This window comes from Pteropus alecto, unplaced genomic scaffold (assembly GCF_000325575.1).
Source record: "Pteropus alecto unplaced genomic scaffold, ASM32557v1 scaffold25, whole genome shotgun sequence".
Lineage (NCBI taxonomy): Eukaryota > Metazoa > Chordata > Mammalia > Chiroptera > Pteropodidae > Pteropus > Pteropus alecto.
This window is the reverse complement of record NW_006441955.1, coordinates 410,742-428,718: the sequence shown is the minus strand read 5'-3', so window position 1 is coordinate 428,718 and position 17,977 is coordinate 410,742. Positions and strand designations below refer to the sequence as shown.

The 17,977-nt window shown below is 35.0% G+C and overlaps 1 protein-coding gene and 1 pseudogene across 4 annotated transcripts in view; both read right to left on the bottom strand.

The window, feature by feature from the left end:
- The window catches only part of MAST2 (microtubule associated serine/threonine kinase 2), a 172,956-nt gene that overhangs the window by 78,248 nt on the left and 76,731 nt on the right, over positions 1-17,977 (bottom strand). For 2 of the 4 annotated variants that reach the window (XM_015595180.2, XM_025051926.1), the window contains one exon: positions 15,947-15,978. In XM_015595180.2, the coding sequence (XP_015450666.1) occupies positions 15,947-15,978 (32 nt within the window). The remainder of the gene's footprint in view (positions 1-15,946; positions 15,979-17,977) is intronic. The other 2 variants (XM_025051925.1, XM_025051927.1) reach the window with 1 other exon arrangement.
- On the bottom strand, positions 13,384-13,502 carry LOC112485937 (annotated as a pseudogene).

The following is a 17,977-nucleotide window of genomic DNA, read 5'->3' as shown; positions in this document are numbered from 1 at the left end:
ATGTAGAATTATAATGTACACCTGAAAATTATATAATTGTATTAACCAATGTTACTCCAATAATCTTAATAAAAAAAAATTGATAACAGAAAAAACTGATAACTGACAAGTTATAACATCTGTCTGGTTCCCTTATTAACGATGAGGTTTTCATTACTCTTTAAATGTTTCATTTCATATCTAGATGAGAGCCATGATTTTATCTTTTTTAGAAAATTACCCATTAAGCAGTGTTAGAAGTCTTCCACCAAAATGCCCAATGGATTCACCTCACGGAGTCACATGAGAGAAGTGCACCTCATATGTGGGCTGCCCAGGAATGTCTTGGCTTCCAGAGGTAAATCTTAAGTGGTGATATAAAGTTGGATTCCAGAGGTGAATCTGAAATTTATTTACTCTCTAATTTTTCTAATTTTAATTTCCTTCTATATAATTGGGTTTTGTTTTAGGTTTGTTTATGGCTGATAAGTTACTCCTATTGGTGGCAGCAATGACTGAGATACTGTTTTCATGATCTGAACACTCTCAGGTACATGCCCAAGAGAAATGAAAACATATTTCCATAAAAAGACTTGTACATGAATGGTCATAGCAGCTTTATTCACAATATCCAAAAACAGAAAACAACCCAAATATCCATCAGACAAGTAGTGGTGTATTCACACATGGAAATACTAAGCATTAAAATAAACAAGAGTATTGAAATATGAAAGAAGCCAAATATAAAAGAGTAAGACTGTATGATTTTTCACTTATATGAAATTCTACAGGCAAACATATCTATAGTGCCATAAAGCAGATCGGTGGTTGCCTGAGGCCAAGAGATGGAAGAAGAATTGACTACAAAACCATTCAAGAAATATTTTAGGGTAATAAAATGATTCTACATATTGTGGTGGTCGTTGAGGACTCAAAAAGCTTATTTCTATGGGTTATAACTATCAATAATAACTACTACAAATGGAAACAATTTTTTATATTTGCTAAAACAAGAGATTAATTTCTCACAGTTCTGGAGGCTGGGGAGTCTAATAAGATCATTATGCTAGCAAATGTGGTTCCTTGTGAGGGCTCACTTTCTGGACTGCAGGCAGCCACCTTCTCATTGTGCCCTCATGGCAGGGAGCATGGCAGGGTGAGGAGAGATTTCTTCCTTTTCTTATAAGGACACTAATCCCATCATGGATACCCCACCCTTATGACCTCATCGAAATCTAATTACCTCCCAAAGGCCCCACTCCAAACACCATTGAAGTGGGGGTAGAGCTCCAACATATAAACTTTGGGAGGACACATTCAGTCCAAAACACTACTTAACAAATAATCCCCAATCTTAGTGTCTCAAAATATATTTAACTTTCTTGGTTCAGTTGGTTGACTGTGATTGACTGGATGGTCTGAGCCATTTTTAAATGTTTATTTATTAATTTACTTGAAGATAATGATAGATGCATTGCATGTTAATATCATCTTACTATTATTATAAAATCAAACCTGACCTTGACAACCTCCTAAGAACTGTCTTCAAGTGTAAATACATTTCGGAAAATGAAGGAAAATAATGAATGAAACTTGAAAAGTGAATTTTGTTTGCCATGGTTAATACTACCATGCCATAAGTCTGAAAAGCTATGAACTGAATCTTGGCAAAATTTGTTCAGTTTTGATAAGCCAGTCTCCTTGGTTTACTGTTTATTGCCTTTGCTTACGACAGTAAAGGTTAATCTTGTTTCCTGTGTAATATGCCCAGATAGCAAATATTTTGTGTCTTACTAGAATAACTTTCTTTGCTTTATGCTGACTTATTTTGTCCTTAATTATTTAAGAAAGCAAACAAAATTTCCTCATAAAAAAAGTTGTGGTTATTCAAAAGTGTGTTACCTTCTATTTACTTTTAAATGTTTTATTGTCACCTTGGTTAAGTAACCAGGTATTGTTTCTCAAGCACCAACATTCCTATTTTAAGAGTTTCCACTGACAACTCTTTGAAGTTTTGCCTTCTCAAAATCAGATCCTAAATATAGAAAATAGTAAAATAAAACTTTCAGGATATTTTTACTACCTAAAACTATCTTTGAGATATCCCAGAGCATCTCTGGAAAAATCACAAGAATGGTTCTTTCACAATTATAGAGAGGTGCTAGAAATAATCAGGTTTGATTATTTTACTATTGGTAGGTTTCATGGAGAAAGCTGTCAAATCAAAAAAGATGTTCAGCCTTCCCTAGTTTAAATTTGTATTTAAATTTGTACAAGCAAAATGCTATTAATATAAATAGTCTAGAATTTACATAATTTATGGAAAGTTCCTAAAGATTTGTCAATACCCTTTGTTGTCCATAATGTGCTTCTGTTTATGAGTCCTGATAATGTTTTGCCAGATTTTAGGAAACAGTAGTTTTGTGTTTTCAGTATTAAGTTCAGTTATTTAAATGCTTACTTGGTAACAACCTTACTACTAAAATTTGAATCTAGCATTTTCTAGGTTAATGGAGTTTTATAAAATACAGATGTCTAGGACTTACTCCACATTCATTGAATCTTTTCACTTTATATCCTTAATGTAATCTTGATATGTTCTTGGTATTTACATTATACCATTAGATTATTATATGTAATATATCAAGGTATTTTCCTATGTAAAAATTATGTCCATCCATGTTATATAAACCAGATATAATTTTCACTCTCTTTTTTGAAAAGAACTACTCTTAAAGATATTTGCTAAAAGTTTTTTGAACTGGCTTTATTATTGCTTTGCACGCAACAGAAACAACTTAATCCCCTTGTTAGTTGCATTATTCTGTTATTAATTCTCATCAGAACATTCACATTTAAAAGTTATCTGTAATAACCTGACCACAGCTATTTTAAGTCCCTGTCATTTAAAGAGAGATTTTGTTTTACACTGATACTAGTCTGAAGGCTCTGCCATCAACTAGAAGCCAGAGTCTGTGTTCTCAGCAAAGGATTGTCTCAGAGCCCCATGGAAAAGGACTGTAGCAGGTATTTCAAACTATTGACACATCAAAGAATAGACTCTTGGGCACAGGCTTCTAATGCCATAGCTTAGACAGCTGAACAACTTCCAGACCATTCCAGGAGACTGAGTCAGAATTTCCAGAACTCTTTTTAGTCAAGAAGCAGACTACTTACCTAACATCCAGTGAAATGAAAATTAATTACACAGGAATGAAGGATGATTGTAGTTGTTTGTAATATTGTCTTAAAGTCTATTTTCTGTATATATAAAGAAGCCTGTTCTCTTCTTTCTTAAGCTATCTAAACCTTTAACATTTTAGCAACCTTTGCTGTTATAAATGAAACATTCCTGAGCCATTCCTGTTTCTCACTGACTCTCTCTCTAGTGAGATTTAAGAAAGTCTTACCGAATTTCCTTACTGAATCTCCTTAAAATACAATTGTGAAAAATGGCTACGCAACCAAAACTTTGCCTGAAATGTCATATTTGAGAATGACACTTAATCAAGAATAATAAGCCACTTTTAAGGAACTATGGTTGACTTTATGGAGCCAATACTTACCAATCCTCCCAGAAAAACTGACTTTGTATAAGGTCAAGACTTAGAAATGATAAGGAAAGTCAGTTCCTGGCAAGCCTAGCACCCTTAGGACATTTGAGGACCTCAATAAGAGTAGAATTCACCCAAATTTATAAGTACTGCAGATGAAATGTGAAAGTTTATTAAACTTGGCTTTCTAACCTCAAAATACAAATAATAGAGGCTTTTAAAGTTTAATCAGATATTCTTTATAGAATTTCCAGCAAACTTAAGAAAGCCTATATGGCAAATTAACATTATTGCTACCCCTATGTAAATAACCAGGCCAAACTTGAGATCAACCTTGTTTTGTGATCAAGAATAATATCTGAGATCGCTTTAGATCAAAAGGGTGGGGGAGACTGTAAAGAAACTTGGTATAAGCAAAGAAAAAAGAAATAATCTTCTGATGGAAAACTATGTATTGTTGAGAGAATACATTATTTAATTCTAGTCTTTTATTGCCTTTGAGCTATTTTAAACTCTAAGTTATAGATAACTTATAGCAATGCAAAATAGTTCTTGTCTATAGATATGCAAATAAATTTTGCATAGCAGAAGTTCAATTGACTTCTCTTCTGCCCATAGAAAAATCAATTTTTTAACCCTTTATGAATTTATTTCAACATTTCTTTACTACACACGAATGTGCTTCTTTCACTTCTCTTAACTAGCAGCAACATCTGCCTGATACCCTCAATTAACTCAATTATTATTGAGTTAAATAAAATATTTAACATGTTTATTTTTTAAATCAATAGCTTTATGCAACTTTTTTTGTAATTTGTTATTCTGAAATTATACTTCTCAAATTGAGAGTATATTTTATTCTACATATACAACATATTTTATTTTACAGTTTGTAAGTTTTATTTAAAACTTTTAAACATTTATAACTCCATTTGTATTCTTGTCCCAGGCCACACAAATGTTAGGAACGAGCCTAAGTTATTGCCTGCTGTGTTAAACTCTATACTAGGCCCTAGAGACAAAGCATTGTACCATACAACATGGTACTGATCTCATGACACTTACCATCTGCTATGGACTGAACTGTGTCCCCACAAAATTCCTATGTTGAAACCTTGACCCCCAATGTGCCTATATTTGAGAAAAGGGTCTTTAGGAGGTAATTATGGTTAAATGTGGTCACAAGAGTGGGGACCTAATCCAATAGCACTGGTGGCCTTTTAAGAGGAAGAAGATATTCTCTCTCATTTTCTCCCTCTCTTCTCCCCCAACCCCCACACACCCTAAGGAAACGTCATGTGAGCATACAGTGAGAAGGTGAAGAAGGCCCTCTCCAGAAAATGACCATGCTGGCACCTTGATCTTGGACATCAAGCCTCCAAACTGTGAGAAAATAAATTTCTGTTGTTTAAACCACCCAGCCTGTGGTACCCTGTTATGGAAGCCCAAGCCAGACTAAAAAGACTAAACAGACCATCTGATAGGAGAAGACAGACAAATAACTATTTATAATTGTAGTCAGAGCTATGAAGGAAAAGTACAGAATTTCATGAGGATACATTCTGGGAAAGTCAATTTAGTATAGTGACAGCAAGATACAGGCGAGGTCAGAAAAGCCTATCATAAGATAGTGAGATATAAGCTGAGATTTGACAGATAAGTAGGAGCTAACCAGGTACAGATGGGAGAAAGAACACTCCAGGTACAGGAAACATACTGTGCAAAATATGTAGACAAAGACAGGAACCAGATTGTGCAGATGGTTTTTTGGGCCATGTCAAGATATTCAGGTGTGATCTTGTAATAAAGAATTCACTAAACAAGTTTAAATAAACATCTAATAATCAAATCTGTACTTTAAAAATTACTAGTTAGGAAATTAGTACAGAGGCAAGAGAGCACAATGGCTTGGACTATGTGGACATACCAGTGGTAATAGAAAGAAGTAGAGAGAATTAAGAGAGATTTGAGAGGTAAAACAGAAAGGAATCGTGAGTGTGAGGAACAGACAGGTAACAAGAATAACTGCTTTCTATCTTGAGGAAGTAGTACCATTAATAAGATAGAGAATAAGAAAAGGGTAAGTTTTTGAGAAAGACAATCCTTTCAGTTGAGATGTCTCTGAGATACCCAAGCAGATTACAGTGAATTAGTAGTTGTGAGGTCTAGGCATAAAAATGTGAGGGCGATTAGCATAATAACAGTCATTCTTAACATAATAGTAACAAATCGGCTCTCAAGGATTTTCAATGTTCAGGTCCTGTGTCTACATACTTATGGTTCACTAACAGACCAAATGCATTTTTTTTAACAACAAAGTGGTTTCTGCTGGGAAATCAGTGATGACAATTGCTCCATCTTTGCCAACGTCTACCAATTCCTGCCTTCCCACTGGAGAACCTATGTGAGGTCATTTCCTATACAAGCCCAATTTAAAAAGACTATTAATTATAACACAAAGCTATCATTCTGCTCTTCACAGTCCTTAAATTTCTTGATTTTCAAAGTCTATGGAGAAACCAAAGCCTTGTGTCAGGCATCACTGATACCACACAAAGGGTTTACTATGTGTAGCAAGTGGTATCTCTTTTTAGCACATTCCCCAGAAGCATTTATCCAAGCAAATACCATCAAATTCCATCAGAGTGGGAAAGTACATGATACTGTTTCATAAGTCAGTTTCAAGGGACCAAGTTTGACACATCACATCCTTGAGCCCCAGGAACTCCTCCCTGCCCACTGCCTATCATTGCAGACATCTGGCATTTATTTTCATCTATTATCTGATGTCCAAGTCCACTTCCTAAATTAGTAAGTCTACAGTGCAAAAGGATAACTACCCTAAGGACTCTAAGAATAAAGGCCACCAATAGCAACATGCACAAGAGCACGCACGCACACACACATCCCATTGACAGTGCTACAGCTACCTCTTCACTCCTACAGTCTCTTCTTTACCTCCACTAAATGCTCGCAACCTCAAAGAAATAAAGCAAAGACATTTCAAGAAATATGAGGACAATTACCTGAAGTTATAATGAGTATTAGAAAAGCTTAGCTTTCTGGGTAACTAGATATAAACACTATTTACATTGAGCTTCTAAGTGTAAGGCCTAGGTACTAGTGCTGAAATTCACAAACAACAACAAAACACAATCCTATTTGAAAAGAATTCCAAGAGGAGGTCCCCTGCACAGAGCTGTACAAGGGAAGCCATTCAGAGCTATTTTAATTGAGAGAAAGCAAAATACAATACTTTTACGCCTTTAGTAAAGAAATACAAATAGATTTAGAACTTCGTTTTCCTTAAATTCTTTTTCCACCAATATTATATTATGTACATTTTCAACAAGGTTATCAGCCTCCTCTAGAGCTGATGTTCTAGACTAGATTTTTTAATGCATTAAATAATATCCAGATGGGTTTACATATGAAATAACTTTCTAAAAATGAAAATGATTTAATTTCAGGAAGCTACATCTAAAATAAATGGTATGAGCCAGGCTAAAGAACTTTCATAACCAACTTGTCCCAACAAAGTCCTTATCATCGCAGGCCTGGATGTTCTCTTTTGCCATATTGGAATTTAGTTGCTCTCTTCCCTAATGTAACCGAAGCCAACCATGAATATTCTGTGGTTTTTCTAAGGCACGCTATTGTTCATTTAACCTGGTTTAGGATTTTACTAACTTGTTTTTCTTAAGAACTTACAGCTTCAAACAGATAATTATGGCCTAATAATAAAAACAATAATTAACAACTACCATTGTCAAAAGTAACAGGCACTGAGCTAAATTCTATAACAATAACAAATTGCTAGTTTATTGCAGGCACTATGCCTTATACTTTACATGCATAATTTTTTACAGATAAATTTGAGGCAACTAAAGCTACTGTTGGACAAACTGCAAGTACTCCTGTCTAAGGCCAGTACTTCCACATGTACTTTGATGTCCTCCATTTTTGCCTATTCAAGAACATTCCAACAATTGTTCCCTCCTCTCCTATATCAGCTTTTCCTTCTCTACTGGATAATATCACTGACATACAAACATAAATGTAATATCTCCCATTTATATTTTAAAGAGGGGAGAAAACTCAACTCTATAACCTTTTCCAGCTATCACCTGATTTCTATGATTCTTTCAGCAAAACTCTTCAAAAGAACAGTATATACTCATTAACTCCTCCCCCAAAATATCAGAAAAGGAACAAGAATTAAATGAAACACTACATGCCCTTCATTTAGATTTAACAACTGTTAACAGTTTGCTACATTTGCTTTTTTCTCTCCCTTCTCTCTCATTCTGTCTCTCTCACCACACACACACACACACACACACACACACACACACACACTTTGTGTTAATTAGCTGAAAGTCAGTTGTAATCATCATAACACCTCCCTCAAACACTTCCACAATTAACATCCTTGGTCTAAGAACAAGGGAAAACTACCACACCATCGTCACATTAAGGATGTTTAACACCAACACAATAATATTATCTAGTAAAAGTTCACATTCCAATTTCCTCAATTGTCCCAATAATGTCCTTCAACTATTTTTTAAAATTCGAGACCCAACCAACAATCAAACATGACATTTATTCATTAGGTTTCTTTTGTCTCCAATAATTTAGGACACATCCTTAGTCTTTTTTCTTTTTTTTTTGATCTTTCACAACTTCGACATTTTTTTAAAGAGTCAAGGCCAGTAGTTCTATATATTAGCCCCTCAAATGGGACTTTTCTGATTATTTCTACATATACTCGACTGAGGTTAAACATTTTTAATGGAAATTATTACATAGGTAATACTGTCTCCCATTCTCTTGAACCCCTTCAAATCAATCTTTGGCCCCACCTCTCATTAATATGGCTCGCCAAAGTCACCAATAAGGACTTCCCTATTACTAAACCCTAAGGTCAATTCTTAGTTGTTCACCTTACATAACCTGTCAGGAGTATTTGGCATACTTTCTTCTTATGGCTTTGGAAACACCACTCTCTTCTGGTTTTCTTCCAACTTCACTGGCTGCTCCTTGTCTTTACTGATGAATTCTCCTTACTCCTAAATAGTAAATACTAAAGTGCTCTCAGGGTTTAGTCCTTAGATCTCTTTTCTTTTCTCTCTAGACTCACTCACTCACCAGGTCAGTGCTTCTCAAACTAGTTATGGTGAAAGACCAGGTGAAATTTTTAATGTATCACAAACCATTGCAAAATACAATAAATATGAACTAACAGAAAAATGATCAAATGCTTGAAGGTTACAACGACGTCAAATTGCTTACTCTAGATTTCTATAATTAACTAATGCAAACCGGTAACAGTTTGTTACCTTAACCAGTAAGTTGACCACACTTGAGTCACACTTCAGTAGTTTATCTCATCCAGTCTCATAGCTTTAAATATCATCTATATACCGTTAATCCCCAAATGCATACCTCTATTAAATAAGATTCCACCCTTGATCCCCAGATTCATATATACAATTGCCTTATCAACACTCCTTTTGGATGTTAAACACCAATGTCCTGATTTCTCCAACAAACTCCACTCCTGCCCCAAGAACAAAACTAACAATAACAAACTTTGCTCTACTCACAATATTCCCCATCTTGCTCAGTAAATAGCAACCATATACATCTAATTACTCAGCTCTAAAACCCTGCAGTCACCCTCAATTTCTCTTGCTCTCATATACCCAAACTATCAACAAATGTCAGCTTCCATTCCATAATATCCAGCTACTTCTCATCACCTCACCTGCTACAACCCTGTCTGAATTACCATGGCCTTGACTGAATTTTGTAAGTTTCTTCACTTACTTCTCTTTTACTCCTGCTCTCCCTACAGTCTGAGCAGCCAGTGATCTTGCTGAAACCTAAGACAACTATTTAAAAGGAAAAGAACAGTTCTTTCAACAAATGGTGCTGGGACAATAGTTATCCACATTCAAAAGAATGAAATCAGAACCTTACTTTATGTCATACCTAAAAATTAATTAATAATCAATAAAAGACTTAAAATAAGAGCTAAAACCCTGAAACCCTTAAAAGGAAACACTCGTTCTGTTTTCTTAGATTCAGTATTGTCTGTTTGGTAACCATTAATCACAGGGTCAAACTAACAGCCAAAGTCGTTTATATCTCCCCTGCAATCCAGCTTTTGCAGGTGTGCAAAAATCCTATTACAAACCTTTCAACTAATCCCAAGTCTATAATCCAACCACCTCCTTTGGTTGGATTATCAAACTCTCACACATCAAACAAATATTTCCCCTGCCCTATATCACTCAAGGCCAAGTACCAGACAACTAAAAATCACCGTATAGCCTAGAGCCCACTGACATTACTGAAAGTAGCAAATCTTACACTGTTTACCCTGCCCTGCCCTGCCCTGTCTTTCCTGCAGAAATCCCAATAAAGGCTTCAGCTTAGGCTTTCCCCTTTTCTGCCTCCTGACCAAACCTTTGTGTACTTTCTCCATGCATGCCCCTTCCTCTTGTGGAAACTGCAAGTAATAAATTCTTCTTTTAATAGCATTGATCTCTCTGTGTCATCACTCAGTTACCTTTATAAATTAATGCCCAGGAACAAATCAAACCTTGAAAGAGGGAATGGTTTCTTTGATATGCTATCAAAAGCACAATCAGAGAAAAAGAAGATAAACTGGACTTCAACAAAATTACAAACTTTTGTTCATAAAAGATCACTATCAAGAAAGTGAAACAACCCACAGAATAGGAAAAAATATTTACAAATCATGAATCTGATAAGGGTCTAGAATACAGAATATATAAAGTACCCTTACAATTCAGCAATAAAAAGACAAATAACTCAAATAAAAAATGGGCAAAGGACTTGAATAGTAATCTCTCCAAAAAAAGATATGCAAATAGCCAGTAAGTATATGAAAAAATTCTCGATATCCTTAGTCATTAGGGAAATGTAAATAAAAACCACAAGGGGAAACAAATTCATCAACCTTGTAGGATACAAAACTAACACAAAAAAATCATTTGCTAACAATAAACAATTAAAAAAAAAGAAACAATTTCATTTATAATAGCATAGTGAAGAGAAAACTATTTAGAAATAAATTCAGCTAAGGAAAAGATCTGCACATTGAAAACTATGAAACATATCTGAAAGAAATTAAAAATATTTAAATAAATTCTTTTAAAAATCCCGCGTTCACAGATAGGAAGATTTAATATTGTTAAGATGACATAGTACCCAAATTGATCTACAATCCAATACAACCCCTGTCAAAATCCCAACCACGTTTTTTGCGGAAATAAACTCATTCCATCATTCATATGGAATCACAAGGGATCCTGAACAACTAAAACAATCTCAAAGAACAATGCTGGTACTTTGACTCCACACTTCCTGATTTCAAAACTTACTACAATTATACAGTGATCAAAACTGTGGTATAAGGACAAACATACAGACCAATGGAACAGAATAAAGAACCCAAAAATAAATCTTCAAATATATGGTCAAATATTTTTGACAAGGGTGCCAAGAACATTCAATGGGGTATGGACAGTCTTTCTAACAAATGGTCCTGAGAAAACTAGATACTTGTATGCAAAAGAATGAAGTCAGACACTTACTTTACACCATAAACAAAAATTAACTCAAAATGGATTAAGCACAACTAAATGTAAGAGCTAAAACTATTAAACTCTTAGAAGAAAACATAAAAAGTCTTTATGATGCAGGATTTGGCAATGATTTCTAGGGTATGACACCAAAAGCACAGGAAACAATAAAAAATAAATTAGACATTATCAAAATTAAAAACTTTTGTGCATCAAGGACACTATGAAAAGAGTTAAAACACAACCTCCAAAATGGGAGAGAATATATGCAAGTCATATATCTGATAAGAGCTTAACATTTAGAATATATAAAGAATTCCAACGACTAAATAAAAATAAACAAAGGACTTGATTTCTCCAAAGGTTCATAAATGACCAATAAGCTCATGATAACATGCTCGACATCACTAGTAATTAGGAAAATACAAATTAAAAACAAAATGAGATACAACTTCACTCCTATTAAGATAGCTATTATTTAAAAAATGGAAACTAGAAAGTGTTGGCTAGGACGTGGAGAAATTAGAACCCTGATGAGAATATAAAATTGTGCAGCTGCTATGTAAAGTAGTATGGTGGTTCCTCAGAAAGTTAAACATAGAATTCCCATACAATCCAACAATTCCACTTCTAGGTTATCTACCCAAAACAACTGAAAGCAGGGACTCAAACAGACACTTGTACACCCATGTCCATAGAAGTATTCTTCACAATAGCTAAAAGGTGGAAGCAACCTAAATGTCCATCAACAGAAAATGGATAAACAAAATGTACATATATAAAACAATATTATTTGCCCTTGAAAAGGAATGAAGTACTGACTCATGCTAAAAGATGAACCTTGACGAAATTACACTAAGTAAAAGAAGACAGATACAAGTGGCCACATATTTTATAATTCCATTTACATACGATGTCCAAAATAGGCCAATCTATTAAAACAGAGAGTAGATTAGTGGTTATACCAGAGGCTAGAAGAGTGTGGAATGGGTGGGGAATGACTGCTAGTGAGAAGGGGGTTTCTTTAGGGTGATGAAATGTTCTGAATTAAGACAGTGGTAATGGTTGTAAAACCTTGTAAATACACTAAAAACCACTGAACGGTATACTTTTAAATGGTGATTATATGGCATGTAAATTTATCTCAATAAAGCCCTTCCCCCTCTAAAAAAAGAAACCCTATGATGGATAACATAATTTTTCTGCTTTATGTCCCAATCAGTGTAAAATACAAAGTCAATTCTGTGGCCCACAAGGTACTACAAAATCTAGCCCCTGCCTCACATTCTTCTATGCCCCACCACCATAACACCACTGTTCACTCCCCAAGAGCCAATCCAGCCTCCTTGCTGTCCTCCAACATGCCAAACAAGTTCTTTCTTCAGGACCTTGGCACATGCTATGTCCTCTACCTGGAATGCTCTTCCCCAATATATATAAATAATATAAATATAAATACAAATACAAATATAAGCACATATATAAATGTATATGTAAACATATATAAACATATATATGTGTATATGTGTGTGTGTGTGTGTGTGTGTGTATATCTCAACATCACTCATTCTCTGCTCAAACGTCACCTTAATGAGAAAATTCCTGGACAACACAATTTAATTTTCAATGCTTGCCCCACAAAAATACATATCCTCCTATCTCTTATCTGGCTTTATTTTTCTTCATATTACACAATATCATAAAGACAAACATATTATGTTTTTGTTTGTCTGTCTCTCTTGAATGGAAACTCCATGAGAGCAGGAACTTTGCTTAAACACTACTGTATCTCCGGTATCTAGGATAGTGCCCGCACATAATTTAAGAATTGAATAAATATATTATGATGGATGCATGGATAGATGGATTAATTTGAACAAATACATGGAGGCAAAAAGACAAACAGAAATATAGTAACTTGTGTACCAAAAAAACACCTAGTAAATAATGGTGCCAAGACCCAAACCCAACTCTATCTGGCTCTTAAGCACAACCTCCACATTTTTATGCTATACTTCCATTTACCAATTTGAGCCATTGAAGGAATTACTTTTGGGTGAAAGAAACATAAACTTGTAATCCTAAGAAATTTTGCCCCCTTTAAGCTTTGATTCTATAGTATAATTTTACTTTTTTTTTCTTTAGGCGAGGCAACCCTTGGTTGACCTTGCAGATTGCAAAGAACTTGTCAGCTTACAATCCCTTATTATTATTATTTTTCCTTAAATTTTTTACATCTACCGCACCTGGTCTTCCTAGGTGGTCTCCCATCCAAGTACTAACCAGGCCCAATTCTGTTTAGCTTCCGAGATCAGATGGGATTGTGCTTGTTCAGGGTGGCCTGGCCGTAGACAAGTTCTGTCCATTTTAATGCAATCACCACATTACATGGAAAAGCATAACAATTGAGAGCCTACAAAATTACTGAACTTCATTTATTTTATATTATTCAGGTATTTTCAAAATTATGCTAATTAAATGAACCTGACTCTTTCTCAAAAGACAAGGACACCAAACTAGCTGCAAACACTAAATTTCTCTGTGCCCATTAAGTATATTAGAGAGAATGTGCCAACAGAAATGGGCCTTTATACCTGGAATGGGCATACAGCAGGATCTGTTCCTGCAAGAGCCATCTGGGACAGAAGCAAACAGGGATATTACTAACATCCCTCTCCTTCCGACAATGATTCAAATTACAATTATAATAACTTTTAAAACTTTTTAGACTAGGCTACAAGGACAAGAAACAACAGGGCAAATGGTAAGTCACTTGTTAGCATTGGTTTCTCCAAAATATCACAAACTTTTAAGCGTTAATTAAACATATTCCAACATCTTATGCTTTGTGGTTCTTATCTTCCTGGCTTCTTTACTGCAAATGCTAAGCCGTCCTTTGCCTTCTATCGCACACTCCCTACAAAGACTTGCCCAGGTCTACGCAGATTAGTACCACGGAACTTCGATTATTTGAAATGACTAAGCATAAAGATCAGATAAGCCAACTCCCTCATTTTACAATGATGCAATTCAGGTCCAGAAACAGTAGTACCTGCTGAAACCACACATGGCTTGTTAGTGGCAAAACGTAGATTAGTATCTATGTTTCCTGGCTTCCTTCCAGAATAAAACTTTTCTATTCCTCCAATATTAAAGATTAAAAGAAGTATTGTTTGCACTGAAGAACTTCTGGCTTACTTAACTACAAGTCCTGAATATAGAGGAATGTGTCTAATTGAATCTTATAACTTCAGAACTTAGAGCCCAACACATACAGTAGGTATTAATATGTATTTATTGACTGATTAATTGCTTAAATGTGAGTTACTTTATTTAAAAGTATTTATTTATTTCTGAACCTTATTAAATCTTTTAAGGCAGTTAGAGTAGGCCTAACTTTAGATACCACTGAAAAGAAATTCCTCTACTTTGAAACTAAAATGATCCAATAATTCCTCCAGTTTCAAATAAAAGTCATTTTCACAAGATATTCTTCCTTCTCCTCAGCAAACTCCATTCATTGGAGGCACACTTTCCTGAAAGAAGCTACCTGTCTCAGGCCTTAATTCATTTCACCTAATTTTAAGCAAACGCAAATCTCAGAGAACTTCCAAATAGAACAAAAACAAAAACAAAAGCCAGAAATAGTAGGAAGTGACCAAATATTTGCTGAACATGATGCTGAAAAGCCACTCCCTCTCAGTTATGTATACCTACCTACTCGGTGTATCACTCCATTAAGAGTCCTGGTAGTGCCCTTGCTCAGTTTTTAGAGACTCGGGACACTTGCAAACCTAGACCTGAGATCCACTATTAGAACTAGATTTAAAGAAGGAAGTGTGGCTCTTAAATAATAAAATGTATCCAAATTTAACCCAATATGTTTACAAGAATTCTAAAACTAACACACCTTAGAATAAAATTCTAAGAAGTGAAGCAATATCACATATATTAAGTGATCCTTCTAATAGCTCTAAGAAAAAGAAAAACATGTATCATGACCTTCATTTTACAGATAAGGCAACTGAGATTTAAGGAGATGAAGTGATTTGTCTATGTTTACAAAGCTAATTAAGTGACATAGCCAAGACTGAACCCTAGGAGTTTTCTGACTCATAACTCCTATCTCTCTATATCAAATCACAATGAGCTTTCATACACCAGACAAAGGGCTTTACAAAATTCTGACAGGACAACTTAACTACAAGAACGTTTTTACAAAACAAAAACCTAAAGTGGCAGTAATAGAATTATCATATGGTTCGTACATTTAAAAAAATGCATATGATATATAAAGCATACTTAATACATATAAACATGGCTGTGTCCTCAATTACATCTCATATGTTTCTATTAAAAAAGTTTCGAAGCCATTGTTTTATCACAGCCCTAGTCCATCCCAAACTTAGCTGCTGCCCTTGCCCCAACTTGTCAGAGAAGTTGACCTCTCCCTTACTTAGTACCACGTTATGGGACAGATGTAGATGTCAATAGTTTCAAATTTAACATTCTCAAAACCTTGAGTTTACTAAAACTGAGTAAATCACAAAATAAGACTGTGATAGGTATTTAAGTGGCAGCTTTTCCCAAACACTAGGCAAAACTGAGACAAAGAAAAGGATTGGGGGTGGGGAAGAGGGGGAGAGGGGAAAATGACCTAGCAAGAGAAGTTGACTAGCCTGCCCACTTCCCGGCCACGGTTGGAATTCACAGGAAAAGTACTCATAAATGGGATTCCTGGGAACAGTCCCCAGGAGATCATAATCATAAATCATGTGGTAATTATCATCTACTTACAAGCTGCCTCTTCTTGGAAGGCTCAACTCCTTCTGAAAAAAAAACATAAACACATGTTAGGCAGAAAAAAAGGCCCATCTGAGTCCTACAGGTCTACACTAAATGTCCTAGGAGATTTATACTATTATCTTAATAATGGCAAAGACTAAATATTTCTAAATGATAACCCTTTCCTTTGTCTCTCAAATTTTAGTGAAATAAAGGACAGTCAGGTTAAGTATCACCTCTATTCTTCCTTCCCAAAAGGAATGTCTTGCAACACTTTATCCACTAGATGGAACCATCTCACCAATGTAGATTCCAGGCACTTCTTGGACCAGCTGATGAATTGTAAAGGATTCATATCATTAGCACCAGGGATATAAAAGAAATACAATGAGATCTTTGTTTAAAATACAAAATATTTTAGACACATAAATATGTATAGAAAACAATATAACAAAGAGATGACTATATGTACCAGTGGTATGAGAAAGGACCCTTATAATAACAGTTGGGGTCCCTGTGACTTGCTTTTCAAATCTATCAAATCCCACCTCCCACTAATCCCCACTTAACAATTATTCTTAATTTTCTGTTTATCTTTTCCATATGTATATTATGTTTTATTGCATATTCAATAATTAGTAGTATTATTTTTAAATTATATATCATGGTTTCAAATTGTATATATTCATCTGCTGACATCAATCAACATAATTGGGAGATTCACTCGTGTGGATGTACAGTTGGCCATTGAGCAATGCAGGGGTTAAGGAGCATCGACCCTCCCAGGAAGTCGAAAATCCATGTATAACTTCTGATTCTCCCAAAACTTTACAGTTGTCCCTTGGTATGCACAGGGCATTAGTTCTAGGATTCTCTATAGATAACAAAATCCAAGGATGCTCAAGGCCCTCATATAAAATGGCATATAACAAGGCATACAGTTGGCCTTCCATATCCATACATTCCCAACTGTGAATGGAAAATACTGTTTTCTGTCTGTAGTTGGGTGAGTGTACAGAAGCAAAACTCAGGGATACAGAGGGTTGACTGTATATTGAAAAACATCCATGTATAAGTGGACCCTTGCAATTCAAATCCGTGTTGTTCGAGGATCAACTGTATTTCACTTTAGTTATTAATCTACAGTACAGTACAGCACAGTAGTCCAGTCTATAAATTTTTAAAAATATTTATGCACTCTCCAGTAAATGAAAACTTAATTTCCTTTCCACATTCTTCTTTTCCATCGAAACAGTGCTCCTATAAACATACTTATACTTATTGCCTCATGCACATGTATAAGAAGCTTCTTAGGCGTGTACTCTTTGATGTGGAACTGAGTCATTAAGTATCAGATGTTGCTCCCCAAAACAACTAAACCAATTTATCCTCCCCTCTAACACTTAAGAGTTCTTCTCAGATCTGTCTCCCAAACTCCTGATACTTGTAACCAACAGCCTACTCAATATCTCAAATCCAACATGCCCAAAACTGAACTCATTCTTTCCATTAAAAATGACTCCATCAAAGCCTTTACACATCTCAGATAATGGTAATTCTATTCTTCTGGTTGTTCAGAACAAAATCCTGGACGTCTGGACTCCATTGTTTTTCAAATACCCCACACCCCATCCATCAGAATTTTTAAGGGCTCTAACTTTAAAATACATCCAGAATACAACCATTATTGCACTATCTCCACAGACATATGCTTACAATACCTTAAACAAAAGCCTTAGATTTAGCCATGTTTTAAAAATTGGAATTGGGGGGAGGGGGCATTAATGTAATAGCATATACGTATTACATATTCTATAACATCCTCAACAAAAACTAGGGCAGCAACAAAATGCATTAAGATTTCTGTAGCAAAATGTATGATTGCCATAGTAGATGTGATTAAAAAAAACCTAGAGTCTCAGTTCAATTTTGTCACCAAAAAAGTTCAAGTTAGGTAAAGTTTTGCTGCTAAATAAGTTATGAAACACCCTCTAGGTATTTGATATTGCAATCTAAGCCACCGTGGTCCCTCCCTGGCATCTC